This window comes from Lygodium microphyllum, chromosome 30 (assembly GCF_053477565.2).
Source record: "Lygodium microphyllum isolate KBCC chromosome 30, Lygodium_microphyllum_v1.1.10, whole genome shotgun sequence".
In the NCBI taxonomy this organism is placed as follows: domain Eukaryota; kingdom Viridiplantae; phylum Streptophyta; class Polypodiopsida; order Schizaeales; family Lygodiaceae; genus Lygodium; species Lygodium microphyllum.
The window spans coordinates 79123273-79148140 of NC_141164.1; the positions used below are offsets into that span (position 1 = coordinate 79123273).

The 24868-nt window shown below is 43.0% G+C and overlaps 1 protein-coding gene across 4 annotated transcripts in view; it reads right to left on the reverse strand.

Moving 5' to 3' along the window:
* Nucleotides 1-214: 214 nt before the first annotated feature.
* LOC148010021 (peroxisome biogenesis protein 3-1-like) overlaps nt 215-24868 on the reverse strand; it is a 73395-nt gene continuing 48741 nt past the window's right edge. For 2 of the 4 annotated variants that reach the window (XM_087673041.1, XM_087673042.1), the window contains 8 exons: nt 23089-23235; nt 22833-22936; nt 2056-2226; nt 1741-1928; nt 1526-1656; nt 1249-1391; nt 927-1145; nt 218-793 (listed from right to left, as the gene is read on the reverse strand). In XM_087673041.1, coding sequence (XP_087529167.1) covers nt 550-793; nt 927-1145; nt 1249-1391; nt 1526-1656; nt 1741-1928; nt 2056-2226; nt 22833-22843 — 1107 coding nt within the window. In that variant the 5' untranslated portion in view covers nt 22844-22936; nt 23089-23235 and the 3' untranslated portion in view covers nt 218-549. Of the gene's footprint in view, nt 794-926; nt 1146-1248; nt 1392-1525; nt 1657-1740; nt 1929-2055; nt 2227-22828; nt 22937-23088; nt 23236-24868 lie in introns of all 4 variants that reach the window. The other 2 variants (XM_087673043.1, XM_087673044.1) reach the window with 2 other exon arrangements.

Sequence of the window (24868 nt, forward strand, 5' to 3'; positions counted from 1 at the left end):
AGCATCATATCCGTGCTTTGCCTACTAACTAGAGGCCAATGATCAAGGCAATACCCTATGGAACATGGTGGAATTTCACCAAGGCCTACCTTTAATAAAAAAGAAAGGGATTGCAGAGAGAAATGTTAAGTCTTACAAAAAGGCACATAATTGAACCTTTGAAATTTTCCAGCTCTACACATGCCTCTTATAAAGATTTTTTGAAAACAATAAAGAGATGTAATGGTTAAGATTTAACGCTTCATTGTGATTAGCTACATGTCTTTATTTTCATAATGTTACAAATGAACCATAGTAATCTTGCACAACCTGGCAACTGCACCATTGACCTCTCAAGCCACATGCGAAATGCATCCATGCAAGGAGAGAATACCAACTAGCATCAATTAAACAACGAATGAGATTGAAACAGGAATCCCTCAATGATCAATTTACTTCCAAAGGAGATTCTCTAACTAATCAAAGATTATGATCTCACTAAAGCACATGACAAACTCGGATAGAGATTTCTGAGTGTGCCATGCTGCATTAAGGATGGCTCATCCATCGTTACCGTTGCCTAGCAGAATAAACAAGCGCACAGAATGTTTGCAGCTGCTGCTGACTGGTGATCGATTCAATAACGTCCCAAGGTTGCTCAAGCAGCAACGACCCCACCTTTGCTACAATAGGGAGCAGCCTTGCGAAATGCAGAGTGGTCGTAGATCTCTCTTGGTACATAGCATCAAGCTGCTCCATTGCTTTCTGCAGCACCACACTCGATGACAAGGCCAGTACCTCTCTAAACTCTTTGCTGAACAAGAACCCCAAGATTCATTAACTCCGATGACCGTGAGAGATGCATTTCTCATCCACCCCCATACTTAATTGATAATGATAATGGAGACATCAAACAGCCTTTTAGGATACATGACTTTGAGACTTACCTTTCCAATATAAATTTGGTTTCACTGCGCAATTGCTCTAGCTTTTCTTCATCATCTTGTGATAATGTAGAGGAAACAGTAGCAGGATCACCAGCGAATACCTTGTGTGGTGGAAGCACAAAAGAGATCCAGTTTGCTTCATCGCTTTGAAACTCTCTCAGAATACATTCAAAAATCTCCTGTACATCCGCCAAGGAGCACACCTCTCGCAAAGACTTGCTGTGACATTCAAAAGCAAAACAACCCAAAGGTACAGATGTTCAAAAATACTTCTTTCGAATTTCTAAGAGTTTGACAAGAGGTCAATGATTAGTATACGTACCTCCCAACAGTTCGCTCCACTACTGATCTTCCAGCCAAAATCAGCCCATCCAGGCCTCTGTTGGAGAAAAACTCAGCATATGCAATGTACTCTTGTTGGGAGCTCTTTGAAAGTACTTCTCTTTGATCTTGTAAGTTCAGATCCTACATGTATAGATCAATTGAATGTAATACAAGCAACTAATGTAAAAGCGCCGCAAGTCTGAATCCGTGCATTACAGCATATTCACTTTATCAGAGAGTACTGGAGGCATTTAGATGTTCAATTGAGGTTTTACCCTTGGATCTACAGTCGAAATCTCCCGGGCTGTATCCAAATAGATATGTCTCCCTAAAATGTTGATTTGAACACGAACAAAAAGAACAAGCAATGTGAGTGCCCACATCGAGCAAGCTGCACCTGTAAAGCCTGTGCATCAATTAGGGACATTGAAGTTAGTCAATAGAAGGCTTCATAAACAACTATAAAATGTGATCTTAGGTGGAAATTTACTTAGAATCTTCAATTCCTGCCATAGTTCAAGCTTTTCTTCCCGAGAACTCTCTCTTCCTTGTGCCAGCCTTTCAGTTATAGTTGAAATATCTAACTGATCAAAAAGTTGACCTTTTAGAGAAGGTAAAATGGATGGTAAAGTAGTTGTGTCTGAAATCCGTTGTATATTCTGAAAATGATGTTGCAACCTGCAGCAATCAACATTGATGGCCGTAGCAAATACATTAATTGTTGAATTCCTGAATGCTATTCTTCCCAAAAAAAAAAGACCACCAACAATGATTTTGGTCAACTCTTAAGACTAGATATGCTTACTGATACTCAGCATGTTGTTCAGCTTGTTGAAGGAGAGACATGTTCAGTCCTCTTTCCTCAAATTCAGTCTGTCTGCCATAATGAACCTTGACAGCTTGATAGCAAGCATACCCAACAACGACTGCACCGGCTGATAGAAGAAGTTTTTTCTTATGACGTCTAACCCAATTCCTGCAGCCCGAAAAGTACCAACCAAATTAGACAATTCAATGACCCTACACTGAAAAATACATCTACAACAAACAAGATCTTCAAAAACAAAAGATGCTGCTTTCAAATAGATGTTACTTCTTAGAAACTAGAGAACCTTAAAATTCCATGCAGACAGAATATACCTACATCACCTCAAGCATGACGTCAAGTTGAGGTATGAAGTGGCAATCAAGCCATATGCACAGATTAGCACTTACATGACAATGGCCTCTCTTATACAATGAAAAGGGTAACAATCAATTCTCACATTAGGATTTTTCATCTTCTCTGAGTCTGCCACAATTTTCTTGTGGCCTCGGTATAATTTGTCACAATTACTAACTGCCAAACAACTCTCGGCAGTGTATTTAGAAGGTACAATTAAGCCCTACTACATGAGACTTTTAGACCTCCCTCTAACTGTGATGAACCACCATGGCACTTGAAACTAAGACTGTTGAGGCGGTCCTCTAGCCTCTGGAACCTCCTGGTCACACTCACATCAAATTCAACTCACTCTCCACTCTCAAATTGGCCCCCTCTAGCTCTAGCATACCAATTATTGTTGACAATATCTGGTGGACGACAAGCGGAGATGAGGGTGGTAGAAGTATAGGTGATCTTTACAAATGTTGATGACAACACCACAAGGGAACAATGAAAGTGCAAATCGTCACTAAAATGAGAAATGAGGGCTGGCTGATCTGATGGATCAATAAGTGAGGGGGCAGGCAGCCTGTAAACAGCAAATGGAGGCCGCAACTGGCATACAAGCTGCGGCCAGCCCAAAATGTGGGTGCCTATGTCAGCCTGTGCAACTGACCAAAATGGTTGATGTACCAAAAACAAAATGCAATAGAACCACCTCCGTTGATAGTTTCTAACATACATAAAATGATGGATAATCATAATATCGCAAAGCTCCTAATGTCCTTGTTTGACTCAAATTAAGGCTTGTAGATAGGGGATGACCATATATGACACACATGACTACTAACACCCCTCGCACATCTTGGATTTGGTGGAAGGCCAAAGGAGATGGAATGGATCCAAGGGAGGCAATACCAATGCCAACACTAATCAAGTTTGTCGATGAAGAATGCTAGCCAAGGAGCAAAACCAACTCCAAGGCCGCCATAGGCCAAGGGAAGCAGAGATCCCTCAAATGGATCACTCCAAAAAACTCAAGTCAGAAATGGGTGACCCACACCTTTGGCCCAGCTACTAGACAATGGCAAGGAGACATCAAAGGCATTGTAAAAGGCCAAAGAAGAAACAATAGGGACCAAGGGCCATATTAAAAGGGTATGTAAGTGGCAGGGGATGGTGGCTCAATGATGAAGGAAAGAAGCCACCACATGAAGAAAAGGCCCGAGGTGGATTGTAATCCCTAAAGAAGCTCCTCATGATCCAAAGAGTCCCCCCTTTGAAACAAAAGGCCAAGGAATATACACCGACATCACCGATATCGTCCCCCTCTAAAAGGGACGAGGGGTATGAGAACCACAAGAGGAGAAACTGGGGAATGGGATAAAACCTATTGGATGCGTGGTGCACAATTGGGAACCGGTCCAATAGAAATCTGCCTCAAAAGGACCTTCACAATGGAAGGGGAATGGAGCCTTACAGCCCCCTCTCTTCCCAATATGTCACAAGAATGTACTCCTGAAGAAGAATCCTCAACAAATACTGCCTACTCTGTGAAGACAACCCAAGTACTCAGTCTTGTAAGGCCATGAATTGAGAGGAGTTGAAAGCCCAAGTCCAAAACATGTAGGAATTCTCAAAAGAGCTTGATGGACAATCAAGCAATAGTGGCAAGGTGCCATTACTATAAATAGGCACCACTGAAATGTCACATACAATGATTGCATTCTCATATAAAGGAGATCCTGGAGCCAAACTCCTTGGGGAATTATATGACTCGGTACATTGTTGTCAATAAGCCAAGGCCTCTTAACAAACGAGGCAGCTAAAGAAGAAGACTCCATCTCCATGGATGTGAAGGAACAAAGAATCGTGAGTAATAGTAGGTGTAGATTGAGAGGTAGAGGTAGAGAAAGGCTCTGATGTCTCTTCCAACACTTGTTCTCAAGGGCAAGGTCTTTCTAAAGTGTGGACACTCTGGATATCCTTTGTGCTTCCCATGTAAATCTATATCAAAGTCTAAAAGAGAATCTAATTTCTTGGACTTCTTCTTCCTCCCTTTATTCTACTTGGCTTGTCCTTTACCTGAAGATGATGCTAAAAGGCATGGCTCTATGCACTAGCTCTACTACACACAGTCTCCCTATGCTGCGCATCCTACTCAACCATCATCAAAATAAACTCCTCCCAAGTGACAGTGCCTCTCATCTGGGAAATGAGGAGACTGGAATAAAACAGATCATACTTTAGTGATACGAGATGTGACAAAAATGTCATAGCTAGGTCCTCCAAAGACATGATCTTACCAATGGATGTAACCTCACCCCAAATCTCCTCCATCTTATTGATGTGGTCCTTCATCATAGGAGAACTATGCAAATGTATCTTACATGGATAATGTCAAAAGACAACATACCATTGAGACAGTAGGGTTTGTGGGGAGGAACACGGAGTGAACTCAGTAAACACTGAGAAGAGAGAAGAAACTCTGATGAATGGAATGAATGAAGATCTAAATCATGGAATGCCATAGCACAATATGATGAAGACAACCATGAACCATGAACCGCAATGTCCTCCTGAAGGGGTGTGAAGGTAGTGGAGAGGCTGGAGAGAAGAGGTGACGAACTAAATGAATCAGCCGTGAAGAATGAGTGACAGAGACAGCCTATAAAAAGGCAAGAGACTGTCTAGGGTGGTGCCCCAAGGGAGAGTGTCAGCTGTCTAGGGTGGTGTCCCACTATGGATGCCCAACCCCTTTTTGGAGCTATCCACTGTGAAACCCTAAACGCAAAACATAGAATGCAAAACTACGGGTGAAGGGTTTCTCAACACCCCCTCTTAGGCCCAAAAAAGGGGAACGAGAGAAGAGAGAGGTGGAGATGCAATGCTACATGCTGAAGAATGCCCATGCGGCAGGTGCCACTTGGATAGTGTCCCTCGTGGGAAAATTGTTCACTTGCCCAAGCGCCCTAGTACAAAGATGATGAAAACAGGCAATGCATAGGAGAAATGTCGGACTTTGTGTAGTGCCGAGAACCATAAGGATACGCCCGTACTCAATCTTGACAGTTGGCTCCATGCTGACCAAACGACGAAGAAAATCCACCCTGGAATTCTAGAATACCACTTGAAAGGAGACCTTTGAAGATAGTCATGAGATTGAATGAGCTATAGAACCCAAAACTCAACCTCGGGAGAGAAGCCACTAGCTCCGTGACTCCATGCTGGAAGGAATATGAAGGCCTAGCCACCAAGTCGTTGCTAAAGACCCAAGGGCCCTAATCTAGGTAGATCTTGGGTATGAGTAGAGGAAATGATTGCTCAAAGGAGAGCCACTCCTCGAAAGTGAAAGATGGTGGTGTGAGAAGAACTTCATGGCATCTCTAAATCTGAAGGAGTAGAAGTAGGAGTCCCCCTTTGAAGCTGAAGAAGAACTGGAAGCCCCCCTTGGGGACGAAGTAAGAAAATCCCCCTCTGAATCCTAGTCTGAGAGAGAAAGGGAATCCAACCACTCATGGCTCACGGACTGCAAAGCATCTGATGACAAAGGAAGTGCCGCCGGTTGTGCCGAATAAGGTATATGGGGCTCAAAATAAGATGCCGAAAAGCACCCAAAAGTGGCCTCTCGAACTTGAGTAGAAGAGGGTAGGGAGAAGAAGGCTCAAGATGAGCCAAGGATGGGGAACAATTGTACGCTCTCAGGAGAGTGAACCTTGGAGGAGATGTGGGCCGTGGAAGCCATTGTACCTGAAAGTGGGTGGGGGAAACCTCCGCCCAGTGGGGTGGTCCTCCATGAGTGCTTATCGCCTCGTAAGGTCTTAGAGCCTCTGTGTGCTCGAAAGGACTTAGTGCGCATTGGTTGCGGCTTATTGCCTTGAGCATAATACTGTGATAGCCGATGCAAAACGTTCTCTGTGGCCTAGAAAGAAAAGGTGGCACAGGAAGTGCCAAGTGGGAGACGCATATACTCCGGGAGGGTGGGGAGCAAAGGTCGAAGTCAGCAAGCATCGGTGGAATGACCGTTCTTGCGCCGTAGGAATATCCAATAGACTGGTCATTTGTTGGAGAAGAAGCCATGGGTACCATTGTGCCTTGCACAATGTGTGCAAAAAGGGATATAAGTGCAATGGAAGGACTAATAGTGAGCTGCCACTTGCAAAGAACAGCCGCCAGCAATCTGGCTGAGCTACTAGCAGCAAGGAGGAGCTACCAACAGTCTGGCTGAGCCGCCAATAGCAAAGAACAGCTGCCAAAAACAGGGAGGAGCCGCCAATAGTTTGGCTGAGCCGCCAATAGCAGAGAACAGTCGCCAACAGTCTGGCTAAGCCGCCAGCAACAGAGAAAAGCCACCAACATTCTGGCTGAGCCGTCAATAGTAGGGAGGAGCCGCTAGCAATCTGGCTGAGTTGCTAACAGCCGTCAGCAACAAGGAGGAGCCATCGGCTGATTGGGAGGTGGAGGTAGCAACAGCAACCCTGAACACAGGCTGAAAAACAGCAAACACAGAGAGCAGCCGCCAATTAGGATGTTGATGCATCGGAAGAAGAGGAGAAATGGATGTTGAACCCGCCACCAATCTTTGCCTTCACTAGAGTGGAGGAACTTTGCCATTGTTTGAGCGAATCCAACTCTAATACCATTTCAAAAGACGACATACCAACGAGACAGTCGGATTTGCGGGGAGGAACATGGAGTAACTCGGTAAACACTGAGAAGAGAAGAGAAGAGAGAAGAAACTCTGATGAATGGAATGAATGAAGATCTAAATCATGGAGTGCCGTAGCACAAGGAAGATGATGAAGACAGCCACGAACCACGAACCACAATGTCCTCCTGAAGGGGTGTGAGGATAGTGGAGAGGCTGGAGAGAAGAGGTGACGGACTGAATGAATTAGCTATGAAAAATGAGTGACAGAGGCAACCTATAAATAGGCAAGAGACTATCTAGGGTGGCGCCCGGAGGGATGGCGTCAGCTGTCTAGGGTGGTGCCCCACTGTGGACGCCTAGCCCCTTTTTGGGGTTGTTCACTATGCAACCCTAAACGCAAAACACAGAATGCAAAACTACGGGTGAAGGGTTTCTCAACAGATAACGGATAATCAATACAAGCTCAAAAATAGAAAAACGCAGGCTCTAACATTCAACTAATCCCATAAAGTTGTGGAGTCTGCAGTCGATCCAACATGGGAATCCATGGAAAGTCAATAAATAGGGACTATCGCAACATCCCAAAGGTCACAAATGTCAAGAATCTAGTCAACTTTGCACGACCATAGAGGATAGTTTGTCCCAACCAACTTCTCATATGGGGGAAGAAAGGGCACACTAGGTACCATAATCACCAATGGAAGACTAGTTGCCCCAAAAGATTGAGAAGGGAGAGAATGATGAGATGGTGGTCGGAAAGAAACCCAATCACAGTCCTGTCCTACAAACCGCATCATGATCATTGTGTCGATCTTAACCATCTAAACACCAATCCTCACAATCACAGCTTTGTACATGTGAAGATATACTAGGGTTTGCATAAGAGAACACACACATGACACAATAACTCAAACAGTAACATTATAAACGCAAAACACAAAAACTCAAGCACAAACAAAGAAGAAAGAGAACTTTGAAGTGAATGAAACAATGCTGTAAATGATGGAAAGAGTGTACAGAATGCTCAAAGGCTAATTAATGAATGTAGTTAGAGCGTGACTGGAGATACATCCCAAGTGTTGTAACCACCAATTGCAGCTGAAAGAGTGTTCAATTGGAAGGACAACAGGCTGCTAACCAAAACACAGCAGCTTGGAGGCTGAAATCTAGTAAATGCAGTAGTGTACCACCAATCAAAAGCTGGAAACTGATCACCAAGGCTGTAAATAGCAGGACAACAGCTGAGGAGGGTCAGTGAACAGGCCTGCATTGCCAAAAATGCAAGCTGGCTGCTGATACAGGTGATGATGTTGATCAGTGGGGCAGCTGGCAGAAATAGCAAACATGACAGTTCTGAGGCAGATTATGCAATTGCCAGCAACTAAATGCTATTGCCAATAGTAGTGGAGAAGCATCTAAGGAAGGGGCTGCAGTTGATGAGGGTTCTTGAGTTTGGTTCAATCATCAATTTCGACGGTCCTCATGATCCCAATCCACATGATCGCTGAATTGTTCTAGTCAGCCACAGATATCTTTCAAGAAACCTGTTAAAAAACACAAGAAAAGAATTTGCTCTGTATGTCCTCCACCTGTTTGAGGCCTGGGGGTTTGCTGTGCAATAAAATTTAATGTGCAGCAGTGGAAGAAAAGAATTTGCTCTGTATGTCCTCCACCTGTTCGAGGCCCAGGGGTTTGCTGTGCAATAAAATTTAATGTGCAGCAGTGGAAGATAACACATGGCTGGCTGAAATGCAGACAACTCCTCTTCATCATCTCTTGCTCCCAGGAAGGCACATGATACCATGTGAGTGTGTGCAACAAAAAGGAAAACAAACAAGAGCCAATAAAGGAGACTGAATGAAACGCAAGAGAAAGAAGGATCAAACTGACAAGAAGATTGAATGATACAAGACTGTAATGGCCAGCCCCAACATGCACCACTAAGCATCAGCATGGATGCCAAAGAGAAAGAGACCAACTCTAAGGTAAAATGAGAGGGAAAAAGCCTTATTGTCCCAATAAAGTTCTATTGCTGTTGGGTTAGCCTTGTTTTGAGGATAAGATATTAGAGTGCTACTCTAGTTAGAGATGTGATATTGTGATATTCTAAGAGTTAAAAATTCATAGTTCAAAGGATACGAAGACTCATAAAGGGGATGACAGAAGAATGAAGAGGGCTAGTTGATTTGATGAATCAGTCAGTGAGGGGCCAAGTTGCCCATAAGCAGGCAAACTAAGGCCACAATTGGCATACAAATTGAAAATGTGGGCGCCCAAGCCATCCTACCCAACTGACTAAAATGGTTACCTATCACCTCCACTAGAAGTGTCTAAAACACATAAAATGACAATAATGACAATGTCAAAGCTCCTAATGTCCTGGTCTCACTCAAACCGAGGCTTACAAGTAAGAGATGACTATACATGTGTCATGACTACTAACAGGGCCTTACTTTCATGTAGCAACCTCTTTCCTTCAACATTGAGCCACCATACCCTACTGCTTGCATGCCCATCCCATTGCCCTTGGTTCCTATCTTTTTTTTTTGGTAGGTTACAACGCCTTTGGTACCTCCTTGCTTTCCTTTCTCAATTGGGTTAACATCTTGACTCACCCATGTTAGGTCAATGCTCAAGTGCATGCATGCACATAGACTTACAGTCAAGAGTGAATAGGAAAAGAGGAGAGTGCTAGAATGCCACATCCACTATGCGAGAATGATAATGAAAGTACAATCCCTAAAGTACTAAAGTACCACACCTACTAACAAGTGTTCACACAAGGAAAAACCCTTCTCCAACTAGAAGGTAAATAGTGCCCATGGATAAGGGAGCGTTTGCACTAGAGCTACACATGAACATGAAAGTGTAACAAACCCCCCTTGAGTGACATATACAGGGAGTCAACAAATCAATGAATTCGGGGCTTTTTCCAATCTCCATCAAAGCGGGTGAAGGCCAATTGACTACCTAAATCAAAGGGCACATCAAATTGAAGACTTACTGGTCATTTTGGACACCAACAAGGGGAGTTGGAATACCACAAGGGATTGGGAAAATTCCATTGTACATCAACTTTTTCTTCAATTAAGTTTAAGAAATACTAAAAGGGGTGCCAGTTTTCGAGTCAACAGCATGTCCATTGTCCAAGATTATGAGTTAATTTGCATTTCTCAGTTTTGTAATAAATGTTGTTGTTGTAACTAAGTTGTAATCAAGCAATTACTACTCATCCACAAACGGTTCATTTCAAGGTTCCATTTCCGGGATACCATCAAATACTTTGAATTGATGGGCCTGTGGCACTTGATTGCAGCTTAAGACTATTGCATTAGTACTGGAATTGCTCTCAGCAATGAATTCCAAGAAGCATGTCTTCACATGGTGATATGGGATCAAGTGGGGAGAATACATCACTCCTTGGTCAATCATGTGTTGAAGGGGGAAATGCAATGACCGATGTTGGGCATGGTTCTCAACATGGACAGCAAGCTGAAAATGTGGGAAATGACCCAAATGTTGGCACGTCAATGCATAAAGAGATTGATGACCAGTTAGGGGCTAGAAAATTTGATGATAGCTTCAAGGATCAAATGCGTACAACAGCAAATCTTTTTGCTGAATTGGTAAAGAATCCTCATTTTTCTCGATTTGTGAATGCCCCAAGGAAAGACAGTGAAGGCAAAGAAAAGGAGACACCTTCTATAGCTTTGGGGACAGCCACAAGAACCAAAGGAAATACCTAAGCCTTCTTCGAAAGAGCCCAAAATGCCTAATGAGCACAAACACTTCGTACCCGTGGGGTAGTAAGTGCAAATGCATGGCCAACTTGGTAATGCCAATCCATGGAAACATGGGCAGTAAGGTAATTATGCATATGCAAGCATGGCACAACAAGGATACTTTGGTGGTGGTATCATTTTTCATGCTATGGTTGGATGGGCACCACATACGGGAATGTATGGCTCAAAACCCTATGGTATGCAGCAATCATTGCATGGCTCACAACACCCAATGTATCCGGGTAATGCGAGTGGAATGCCCTATCCCATGTATGGCAACATAGGCATGATGCCTGGGGCACAAAGCACGCCATATGGATATGTATCGTATCTGCACCCCTAGGGACTGTTGGACCACACGGATTTGGTAATGGTCATGTAGGAGATCTAATAGTGCTAGTTATCATATAAATACAGCAAATGTACCCTTTTTGCAGCAGCCTATTTATGATAACTTGACTCCCACAGCGGTAGAAGAGAAGGGCTTGCCAATCACACTAGGGTTTCACCCCCCTTTTAAAGTTGTTGGCACCATCAGAATTGCTGTAAGAGCTACCGATCAAAATATACTCCTTTTAGTTGACTCTCTCTCTCTCTCCTTTGACAATCCCTCAGCCATTCTTAGCAATTTGCAGTTTGGGGTGAAAAGCAAGTGGAGAAATTGCTGCTGAAAGCCCTAATTTACAGCTGAAATTAGGATTTCCACTGCCACCTCAAGATCAATGCCCAATTACTGAAAACCCAACACTTGTGTTGCAGCTCAAAGAAAAAAGATTTGCGGCTAAAGCAAGGGGTATCCCATTCATCAATTATTGTGGCCCACATGCCACCTCAAGATCTGTGCCCAATTATTGAAGACTCAACACTTGTGCTGCAGCTTAAGGCAAAGAGATTTGTAATTGAACCAAGGGACATCCCATTCACCAATTATTATAGCCTGCATGCAAGAGATTGAAGACCCAATCTAAGCCCAGATTGTATTACAATCAAGGGGTAAAGTGTGCCCAAGTAGTGCTGGTCATTTTATGACAGCCAGGGTAATGAATTTTGAAGGAGATCAAATTAGCTTAATATCTCATTGTACTTCAACCTTAGAACAATACAAGATAAAGAAATACCACAAGGGGAACCAGTTGTTGGGCCCAATCCAGTGTTGCTTGTCCAAGATTTAGTGGTAAAGCAAGTATTTTCAAAATTTTGTATTTAATGCTTGTTGTAATTCGAGTTAAGTCATGTTACCACCACCCTTAGCAAGCACGAAGGCTGTGTTGAGCTAAAAAATACACTAGCTTTACTTAAACAGCCCCAAAACTTGCTTAATTAATGAAAAACCTTGTTTATTTTATAAAAACGTGATCCTAGAGAGTTTCTGTGTCCCATAGCCACAAACCCACTTGGGAGGGCCCAAACTTTCTATAAATACGTATGCTGCCCTCCATTCAGTCCTCAATCTCGTTTTTATAGATTTCAGGTATTTCAGCTTGCTGCCCACACCCCGTTCGCATAGGACATTTCAGCCAAAGCTGTCCATTGCTGTCTACATCAGTTGGCACCTGATTTCCAGCCCTCTTCTCGCAGTTTGGAGCTGATCCCAGCCAAGCAACTGTTGTTCCTACACAGACCTGCTTCCATATTGCCTGCCACATTATCTGCAGCCTGCGTTTGGCAGTTTTCTCTCTCCTCCAGCTGTCGCCCAGCTTTTGCAGACTGTCCAGCCTGCATTTGCCAGTTTTCTCTCTCCTAGAGGTTGTCCTACCTGCGTTTTAGTCTTTCTCTCTACTACAGGCTGTCTTGCCTGCGTTTTTTAGTCTTTCTCTCTCCTGCAGATTGTGTTTTTAGTCTCTCTCTCTCCTCACTACTGTCTGCATCAGATCCAACTTCTCACTGCTGCGTTTGCCGGTGTTCGACATCCGAAGGCTGCCTTGCTGCGATTCAAGATCCGTTCAAAGTACAACATACTCTCCAACTCATTACCCCTGCCATGATCCTTGAGATATAGGAGTTCGAGGTTCAATATTCATTCGCTGCATAGTGTGTTTGCTACATGAGCGTTGTATATCTGGCAGTTATATCACTTCAATTATTTTTTGTGTTCATTGTCTCTGAGTTACCCTAACCCTGACTATGTTCTTTTATCAGTCTGTGCTTTGTCGTACGATTGTTATTTGTGTTTCTGTTCAGAGTATTTCTTAACATGGTATCAAAGCCTGGTACTCTCTGAGAAACCTAGGCCTTGGATCTAAAAGCTCTCTGCAAGAAGCAAGAACAACAGTAGGTTCAAATGTGACTTCGAACACATCAACACTAATTCATTCTCCAGAACAATCTATGCTGAGAACCGAGCAAGAGTGGGTAGAACAGCTTGCTCCACAAAGTTCCGACATGGTGGAAGACACTTCTGACAACACGGAAGAAAGGCTAGACAAGCTTTCCACTGAAGAATATCATGTGATAATGGACTTTAGACGAAAGAAGATTGAAGAGCTCGATCGAAGGATTGCCCTTCAAGAGAAGCTACTCAATGAAGGTATGCATGAATTTCTCTCTTCATATGTTCCGCATAAATCTGATGATATTGCAAGATCGTCGAGACCTCCCTCAAGGATGGGGTCCCCCTGTTGAAGAAAGAGATCCAGATTATGTTCTATTCTTTCATCCTCTCCCGTCCACTCCGGTGCAAGGTACTTTAGATTCGTCTTTTGTTCCTTCGTCTTTTACCTCTTCGGCTTTGCAATATACTGGTAGAAATCATGAGAAAGATAGAGTACAATCTGTTGACTATGGAAAAGGTTCTCTTGAGGACCAATTCTTGTATGTTAACACACGTCGTGGGGATTATAAGAAAAAGCCAAGTACCTCTTCTTCTAACCTTCTTTCTTTTCAATTTACTTCTCAAAATCAAAATGAATTTGGTGTTCCTATTTCTACATTGCTTGGTGCATCATCATCATCATCATTTCATTTTCAATCATTAAATGGTAAAAATGAACAAAATGCATCTGCACCTTTCACACCACGAATTCAAAACCCACCCATCCCACCACATTCTTCTGTTGCTTCTCCACTTCCTTTTACACCATTTGCATTCCCCTATCAAACACCTCATGTTGCACATCACACCGCACCGGGGGGTTATGGAAACATAGGCACTGCCTTTAGAACCTCATCCTTTCCTCAGTCAAGTGGTGTTCCACCTTCTTCTCACACACTTTCAGGATCATTGCAACCTGGGTATCCCCCCCAGTCTCTCCCGAGTGTGGATCAGTTGGTACCACAACTTGCCTCTATAGCATTACCTAGTGGACCTCCTGGTCATGTTGTCGTGCCCCAGCCAAGCTTTGGACAAGGCTTCCATGTCCCAGTGTCTCCACCTCCATCCGCACCTTATAGAAACATTCATGTTCCAGTGTCTGTGCATCAATCGGCACTCATTGGACACTCCCAGCCTATTTCTGCCTACCCACCTTTTCCCCCTCATTCTTTCTATCAGACACACCCACCACCACCATCTTATCCTCCACCTCCATCTTATCCCACTTTCCCAACACCTCCTGGTTCCAGCTCATATTTTGCCAAGCATGCTTTCAACAATAAGACTCATTTTAACGGGTTAAACTTTACCACTTGGTCGAACTTCATGAGACATGCCCTTGACTCCCAAAACCTATGGGATCTTGTGCAGGGGTTGGAACCCCAACCCGATCCCGCACTTGTTCCATATGAGGTTGTCCGCTCATGGAAGGCTAGGAATGCCTCTACTATTGTCGGGCTGATACAGGGCTTATTTCTTGAGTTTCATTCTTGGCTTCAATATTTTAACTTAGTGTCAAAACAATGGGCACACTTGACTGACCGCTATGCGGATCACGATAGAACCTGTCATACAAATCTTAACCATAAGCTCCAACTCTTTAAAATCAATGACCGGGATGACTTGAAAGTCAAGTTGGCTAAGTATTGGCAACTTCTTGCCAAATTCTCCACTACGTAGACTCCTAAGTCCTTTGACGATCAAGTCACATTGTTTCTAAACAAACTCCCCAGGAAATATTTCAATTTTGTGGAAGGTATGGTTTCAAAGCCTACCATGCCTACTTTCTATGAATTTGAGTGTCAGATGTTGCGTTATGCACAGTTGTTCGACCAATTTTATATGAATTTTTTCTCAGAGGGGACTCTTGTTGCTCATTCTCAGAAGGGGCAACAAGGAAAGGGTAAACAAAATTAAACCTCCACTCAAAATCAAAAACAAAATCAATCTAGGGAATCCCAAGGAAACTCCCAGTCACAACTCAAACAAGGGTGGCAGAATGTACCTAAAAAGAATAAGTATTGTCAACATTGTCAAAAGGCTAGTCATTTTGACGAGTGTCGATCAAAGGCCAGAGACACAACACCCAAATCTAAGACTTAAACCTTCGCCCCTCAATCGAGCAACCCCCAGTAGGGGAGACAGGGCGATGCCAAGGGGCAATTTAAAGGTCAGCCTCATACTACCACCACTCAGCCATCTCAGTCAACAACATTCTCAACTCCAGAGGGCTTGTCTAACTAGTCTACAAAGGCCCACATCATCTTCATAGAGACATCAGATGCGAGTCTCGTCCACATCTGTGAGTTCCCTCCTGACCAGGTTACCGCAAAGGCCCACTCGTCACATTCGAGCACTTCAACTCCTGTTTGGATTGTGGACAGTGGAGCTACACATCATATGACCCCTATAGAGGACATTTTCCGTTCCCTAGCCCCTGCAGCCGGGGGGATCCGCATAGAAAACAACTCCTCGATCAAGATTCACACTCAAGGTAGCATCAATTTTGCTGCTAACAAGGGTCCGGATCTGGCTTCGCTAGACAATGTATACCATGTCCTCCAACTTGGGGTGAACTTGTTATCTGTTCAGCAGCTTTGTCAATTGGGGCAAGCAGTTTTCTTTACAGTGATCACTATCGAGATCCTTAACTCTCAGACTAATTTAGTGATTGCTCACGGTGAGGCACAGCCTAATGGGCCTTTAGCATATGACTCACTTTCTGATCGAGTCGATAGCCGAGGGCTTCATGTTCCACGGCTTCCAGGCATTAGCCACATCTCGGGAGCCTACGAACAATGAGCGTCTTTGGCACTTTTTCTTAGGGCATATTGGTTATGACTCTCTTTATGAGTTATCCCGTCATCAATTGGTTGAGGGCCTTCCCTGTCTAAAACTAGCTCACAATGTCTATAAAGCTTGTCAGCTCGGAAAGCAGCACCGTACCCCATTCCCTCAGCAGTCCACACATCGTGCTGAGGAGCCTCTTAAATTGGTTCATATTGATCTTTGTGGGCCGACATCCACTGCCGCCTTAAATGGCGCATTGTACTTCTTTTTTATAGTGGATGATCATTCTAGATACATGTGGGTGTTCTTCCTCAAGCATAAGTCAGATGCTTTCACATATTTTTCTACTTGGGGGCTGCAGGTTCATAACCACACTGGTTGTCATGTTGGTTGCATGAGGAGTCATAGCGGTGGTGAGTTTATCTCCCACAAGTTTTCCAAGTTTCTACTGAAGCATGGCATCTCTCGCCGGCTCACTTCTACTAACTCCCCCTCTTAGAATGGAGTCGTAGAGCGTAGGAACCGAACAATCATGAAAATGGCACGCTCTATGTTGTTCGCAACGAAGCTTCCTGAGCGCCTTCGGCTCAAGGCTGTTAACACTTCAGTGTACATCCTCAACCAGCCGATTGCGGCTCTTCTTCAGAAGACCCCGAATGAGGCATTTTTTGGCTCTCTGCCTGTCATTTCTCACTTCAGAGTCTTCGGGTGTCATGCCTACACACACATGCCTAATGATAAGATAGGAAAGCTCACTCCCCAAGCTGATCTTATTTTTGTCGAATATTCCTCTGAAGGAAAGCCTATCGTTTGTTCGATCCTCGAACAAACAAGGTAATCGTTAGGAGGGACGTCATTTTTTGCAAGAGGGATATCATGCAATCCCCTGCCACCTATTATATTTCTCCTTCCACATCATCGGGGATCATGCCTACTAAGCCTCATCTACTTTCCGCTCCTGACATTAATGCAGATTCTTCATCTCCCAGGCCCCTTCCGTGAGATCCATTACCTCGTTGATACCAGTAGACCATACAGGATTCGAGGGTCCTACCACTAGATTCTTCTCCGAAGGAACCTAGAAGATCTACTTGATTTGCTCCTCAAGCTTCATTTGTGTCGCTATTTACAGCCAATTACATAGCGCATTCTGAGCCGGATACATGGCAGGAGGCTCTTCAACACCCTCAATGGCGAGAGGCCATGGAGAAGGAACCAATGGCGAGAGGAACACTACTTGGCATTGGTTGAGTATGCATACAATAATACGGTACACTAATCTACTAGCAAAGCACCTTTTGAGATTGTGGAAGGTGGAAAGAAACTGCCTCCCATTTTGCAGACAAAAGATAACATTTTTGAAGTAGATCGTTATATAAAAGATTGGGAAGAAGCATATGAAAAGGTGAAGTATGCCTTAGAAAAGTCACATGCTAAACAAAAAAAAGCTGTTGATAGTCATCGTCGAGAACTCTTGTTCAAAAAGGATGATTGGGTCTTATTGCGTTTTGAAAAGGCACGTTTGAGATAACAAAAGGGCAAGGAACGTTTGTTTCCAAAGCTGAGTAAGCATTACTATGGTCCTTTTCAAGTCTCAAAGAAGATCAATGACGTGGCATATAGGCTGAAATTGCCAGAGAATTGAAAATTTTATAATGCATTGCATGTGAGTCTATTGAGGTCTTTTATTGGTGAAGTGACAAAAGATATGGTTCAAGAGGAACAACCTGAAGTAGAGGAATTAGATGAGATTCTAGTTCCTGAGCAGATCTTGGCACATAAGGATAGGAAAGTGAAAGGTAGAGTTATAAGAAGATTTTTGGTGAAGTTCAAGAACTATTCACCAATGGATGCCAAATGGATGGAAAAGGCTGGAATTAGATGAGATTCTAGTTCCTGAGCAGATCTTGACACATAAGGATAGGAAAGTGAAAGGTAGAGCTATAAGAAGATTTTTGGTGAAGTTCAAGAACTATTCACCAATGGATGCCAAATGGATGGAAGAGGCTAAATTGGCACATTCGCCTCAGTTATTGCAACTTTACCGAGAAGCTTTCTAGCTGGAATCTACAGTGACTTAGAATGCTTTTTAAAGCAATGTACATTCTCTATTGTATAGTTGAATACTGCATCTCATTGAATAATGCACAATGTATGGTTTACACTTAGCATTAACATGTGTATCATTGAATGAAATCTCAGTGCTTTGAAGTTATATTTGTTACACTTCAGTTGAATGATTATACACGTTGTGACACTAATAGTTCAGGGATACATGCCATTGCCCTATGTTGCATCTGGAAACATGTATATTAGAAAGGCTCCTAGTAACCATAGTTGGATACAGGATGTGATCCACCATCTATGTGAGAGTTGAACTTGCAATGGCACAAATGGTAGTGGGAAAACTCCTACCAAATCCCAATGTCCTCTGTTAGCAAGTGATACATGCGATGGCACTAATAACATGGAGAATCTTGTTATCGTCCTATGTAATCCGTTAGCATGTGTGGCATGCAATCGAGGTCGCTTGCTTCTTTCAAGAGGGGGGTATGTCACCAGGTGGTGATACTTTTTGCAGTTGCTTTCCTTATTTACTTATATAAATATTTTATTTTTCTTTTCTTTAGTTGCTATTGCTTTCTACCCCCAGAATTCTCTTGGATTAAGCCGAGATCTTTGCATGGCCAGAAGAGGCAGTCATTGGGACAAATTGGACTAATGGTTTGTCTGAGCCTTGCGACCGGTTCCATATTGAATGGGCACTGAAGAATAGAATGCCAGTGGTTTGAGACTCGGTGCTTAGCCATTGGAGTTGGTGCAGGACAATGAGCCTGGCCAAGACAGAAGATGCACATGTGAGAATGCTCACGGAATAAAAGTCATCATAACTGAGCCATATTACACTTTTTGATGTGGTTGCAATGATAAAAGTTGCTCAAAACAACTTAAGGAATGCAGCGGTCACCATCCCTAAAATTTAGGGAGTTACTATTTTTGGACACCAGAATCTGTTCGCATCATTATCTTCGTTTTTGCACGAAGATTAATTCTCTGGTCTATGCCGAGGCCAAATTTTACACCGATCATGGAGAATTTTAGACCAGAAGGTTTAAACGGAAAAATTGTTACATGTATATCATGTGTCACAATTTGGGCAAAATTCCCGAGAGAGAGAGAGAGAGAGAGAGAGAGAGAGAGAGAGAGCATTAAAAAAAACATAATAGGCAAGAGGGGCAAATCTGGGTGTGAGGTACTTCTTGGGCTGAGGGCAGATTGCTGCAAATACATCAACTATGGAGAGTACTTCTTCGTCTCTGACTCATGTACAGAGGTAGAGCTTGCTCCCTCTGGTCAACTCTCTCTCTATTCTCAGGGAAAATGCTTTGCATGATGGGCTAATTCCATCGAACGTACACTTCTGTGTTTTCTTTGCACTTTTGTTGAGGCAAGAGCCTCACTGTCCAGGTTCACGAGCAACTGACTGCTTCTCCAATGCAGAAACTAAAGAAAGTGATGACCACGCCACACGGGAACAGGGTTTTCATAAGGCTGAGAACAGTTCAAGAAACAGGTGAAAAACAGTAAATACAAAGTTCTGCAAATTGCAATTCTACACTTAAATTATTGAATTATGGTCACAGACAGTGTTTTCCTATTTGGGATGTGGTTCTGGATACGATGTACTGTCCTTATACAGCTGAAATCTGCTCAGAAAAGATGAAAGCCAATTGTTTACAGGTTTTGTACTTTGGAACGTTTCATTTTTGTAACTTTCCATCTTTTAATTGATAAAGAAATACCAAAAGGGGCGCCAATCTTCAGGGTCAATCTGGTGTTGAGCGAGGTAGTGAGGTCTCTATTTGTGTGTATGTGAAAAGACCAGGTATTAATTGAAGGGACTACAGCTTTATGTGAGTCATAGACCGGTTTCATGTGCTGCCCTCCATTCAGTCCTCAATGTCGTTTTTGTAGATTTCAGGCGTTTCAGCTTGCAGCCCACACCCCGTTCGCGGAGGACATCTCAGCCGAAGCTGTCCATTGCTATCTACATCAGTTGGCACCTGATTTCCAACCCTTTTCTCGCAGTTTGGAGCTGATCCCAACCAGGCGACTGCTGTTCTTGCACAGACCTGCTGCTGTACAGTCTGCCATGTCTTCTGCAGCCTGCATTTGGCAGTTTTCTCTCTCCTCCAACTGTCACCCAGCTTCTGCAGGCTGTCGCCAGGCTGTCCAGCCTGCGTTTGGAAGTTTTCTCTCTCCTACAAGCTGTCCTACCTACGTTTTTATTTTTTCTCTCTCTTGCAGGCTGTCCTGCCTGCGTTTTTAGTCTTTCTCTCTCCTGCAGCCTGCGTTTTTAGTCTTTCTCTCTCCTCACTGTTGTCTGCATCAGATCCAGCTTCTCACTGCTGGCGTTTGCTGGTGTTCGACATCCGGAGGCTACCTTGCTGCGATTTGGGATCCGTTCAGAGTACGACACACTCTCCAGCTCATTACCCCTGCCCTGATCCTTGAGATACAGGAGTTCGAGGTTTAGTATTCATTCACTGCATAGTGTGTTAGTTGCATGAGCATGGTATATTCAGCAGTTATATCACTTCAGTTATTTTCTGTGTTCATTGTCTCTAAGTTACCCTAACCCTAATTGTGTTCTTTTATCAGTCTGTGCTTTGTCATACGATTGTTAGTTGTGTTTCTATGTCAAAGTATTTCTTTACAGGCTGATAGCACTAGCAGTCCAAGGAGACATGAAATGAAGCCAGCAAATGCAACAATGGAAATGATGAACAAGTAGCCGGAAAATACAGGTTGGGCAGCTCCTCTGGAACAACAGCAAGCTAGGCAGCAACCATTTGAATCAAGGCAGCAGCAAATCAGGTCCAGCAGGCAGCACACGAGCAACTCCCGCAAGAAACATCCACCAAGCGTTGGAGAGGTGAAGGTGTGATGGGGGAATGATGAAGAATGAATGAGAGAGTGAGTGTGGAGTGAAGTATGAAAGGGAGATGTGTAAAGTGATGAATGCCCATGTCCTATTTATAGGCACATGAGTCAAAAAATTGTCTAGGGTGGCACCCCAACTCTCTCAGATGGCACCCAAATACTTTTTGATTATACAAATAAAGCTTTCTTGGGGCTATGAATGGAAAGCAAAATAGGAATAATGTAATACAACGAACTTAACGACTTTGGTATCTCAACAAGCAAAGGGATGCAGAAGATGTGCAAATAGCTAGAGAAGTAGGGCGGCGGACTGCAGGCTCTAATCATAGAAGTAAGAGGTTGGCGAGAATGTTCAACGTACTACCATGACTAGACAATGATAACATGTGAGATAGTAATAGAAGAGGAACACTCCAGCAAGAAGAAACGATGAAGGCAATGAAGAGAGAACTCAATTGAATACTAGATGAAAGCTGGATAAAATGGTCAGCAACTTCAAATGCTACAATGGAGCTGCAATAAGAGCACCAAACATGAGCGATGAAGGCAATGAAGAGAGAACTCAATTGAATACTAGATGAAAGCTGGATAAAATGGTCAGCAACTTCAAATGCTACAATGGAGCTGCAATAAGAGCACCAAACATGAGAAGGCGAGAATTGTAATGACCAATTAACAAATGTGCTTATAAATAGAAAAGAAACCCTAGCAAAACTCTCAGGTGGTTTAACCCTAAAGAAACTGTAAAAGTGCTCTCGGGTGGTACCGCGGGCTAAAAAGATGTGCAAGGCCTAAAAACCGGAGCAAAGGACAATAAGACCAAAGTGACCAGAATGAGTGGACCGGGACACAGCTCCTAATGTCCCTGATGAACCCACTATCAGGTCCATATCCAGGAAATGAACAATCAAGTGACCCAAGGCTAAGGCCAATACTATAGCACCCATGTTAGATGTCCAAGGATGCAACAATTGCCATCCTCCACTCTTTTAATGGTAGACAAATTGCAAGTTTTGTGGTACACAACATTATGTTTAGAGAGAGGGTCGCATTGAAAAGATAGTCAGCTTGCGCAAGCAACATCATGCATAGAGAGATTAGCTATCCGAAGCAGCAACAAATACTTCTTTGTTGTAACAATCAAATTTATCTAGCCATAGTCAAAAACTTGGCGCTACACGCTTGCACGAAGCACAATGAATTTCAGTGTCTACATTAACTTGGATCAAGAGATAGAGATTATATGTGTATTGTTCTACAAGAGTGATGTTGCAAGCAACTTTACACATGTGCTTCATTTCCTTCAAACTTATGAGCCAAATCACTCAAGGAAATTAGGAGCTCTATCCATTTAATCGTATTTTTTGGGCATTGCACCCATGTAATTTATCTCTATCCACCAATCAATGCCCTCACTATCAATGCAAATAGCACATCGTGCAATTTGTTCATGCCTCATCTTCAACAACTTTCATTTTGCTTGCAAAACAAGAAGCTCACATCCCATGCCCTAATCTGGAAAACAAAGCAGAAATCATCCTAGTCCCTCTTATGTATCTTTCAAGACCTAACTAATAATTGTCTCTAGGAGCTGCCTCTGAAGTGTCTCCTAAACCTGATGTAACAAAGACAAGAAGATGGTCATGATCCCCCAATAAAACACATGCAAGGTTCCCTTAACGTCTACAATGAACATTTGCATTTAACATACGTGTAAAAGACTCAAAAAAGTCCACAAGACCACAAGATTTATGCTTTTGAATTCACTCATATCACTCAAAACACCATGCAGATCTGTAATCCTCATTCAAGCCATTGGCTGCACCAATAGGCCATCACTTGATGATTAACTTTGGAATTAGCATCAATAACACTATATGCTTGTATAGCTCTGCTTTGCTTTACTTGAAAGTTATCGATCAAAAGTAGCTTGGCTTTTGAATGAGGGATTAATACTTGCATTATAGCCATGATGTCTCATTCGGAGACCATCCAATTAACTCTGCCACAAATCCTTAACGATGCAGCCAACTCAGCTTCAAAGGTTTTGGATGTCCCCACTAACTGTATACAGACAAAGACAAAAAATGTCATGGATTTTATGGTGTAGCTTTGCAAAACACAGACTCACGCTGTGTGCGCGCACGCGCGTGAGAGAGAGAGAGAGAGAGAGAGAGAGAGAGAGAGAGAGAGAGAGAGAGAGAGAGAGAGAAAACCTGCTCATGGAGCCTCTAGTCGCATCCCACTCTCTTGTAATCCACCTATGCTATATTGCACATTGGCCTCTCTTTTTGTTTTCGACTTTTGACATCTGAATTACTGTTGGTTATGTTTTGTTCTTGATTTCGAGATTGGTGTTATTACTGTATAAGTATCCAGCCATAATCAAGTTTTGTTAGCATTTATGTTTGACAAAATACATTTCAATATCTACATACTCCATATCATTTCTATATACTGAATATAAATTTTAATGCAAATAAGGAGTATAACAAATATACTTACATCAAAGTAGATATCACTTGCCCATAGAAAGTTGCAAAAATTTGTGGAACACTGACTAGCTATAAGGCTAAGTTAATACCAAGTTCATACGAGTTTGATAACAAGGTTACATATGTTATGTGCATTTTAATTTGCACTTTTTCGTCTCATAATGCGCTACTATTTCTGACTCCTTTATCCTATGAAGATGAGCAACATTAGCAGTTTGGTACAAAGATGATATGACCCTACACATGCAGCCACAGTTTGGAGTCAGCTTCAAGTATTGGTGCTGTCTTGCTTGGCTGTATAGGTCCAAATCCTTGCAGAGGTCAATCAGTCTCCTAGCCATCAGAATAATCCAGCTTGTACTTCATTACTAATGCAAGGCAATTGCAGGACACTCTTTCTGAAATATTTTGTAAAGCCCACTCAGAGATTTAATATGGACAGAGATTGATCTACTTGGTGCTAATTACCAGTTCTAGATACACAATTGGAGATGTTTCAACAACAATTACTCTTCATAGGAGGTGGCTCCCATTATTGACACTTTATACAAACACCATACAATGTAAGCTGTGCAGGAACTTACCCTGAGATATCAAGGAGCAAGTGTCTGGGGGCAAAACATTTACTTTACTCTTTGAAGATATACTGCACAAGAAATTGGAACAGATGCCCATTGCCCTGCTTTTAAAGCAGCTCTTGTTCAGCTAAAGAAGGTGCATTACACATTCAATCTACCTTAGCTCATTAAACAGCTCCAAAACTCAAATTCACTAGTGTGTCTCAGTGTCTCTCAAGAAAACACCCCAATTTTTTGTTGGTTCCTCGTGTATATATAGCAAGTGTGCTGGGTCACGTGCATCCCTTGTATTGCAGGTATCCCCAGTCTATCCCAGTCTCTCCCCAATTAACATCACATGACTGCAAGCTCCTCCTCTTCCTGCTGCCCACTCGTTCCTCATCACCTCCAGTTACTGCCACATTCTTCAGCTGCCCTTCCATCCCTGGTGGACTGCATTTGTCTACAGCCAGCTGTCGCCCAGCTCGAGATTACTACACGTGACCAACTGCACTACTTTTTCAGGCAGTACATTGCTGTGTTTACCAGCTCTAGCATCAAAGACTGCTGTGTTTTAGTTTCCAGCCTGCTGCCGTGTCATTTTCAGCATTATCTCAGCTCTAGCTGGTGATTACGTGCCTCAGGATCCATCTCTAGTGGACCTCTCTATCCGATTCTCCCTCAACCCACTCCCACGAGAGTCAGTCGTTGTTTGACAACTCAGTCTTTGAGCATCTTGTCCAATCATTCATTCATTTATAGTATTCATTTATTTTCATCTAAGTATCTTTCTTCTCTACTTGTGTTTTTATATTTTTGTCTGAGTCATTGTGTTTTAGTCATGTTCATACATTCTGCGTTTTCTCAGTGAAAACTCTAGCATACATCACATGGTATTAAAGCTGGTGCTCTTCCAAAGATTTACGTAAGGCTAGCATGGAGTG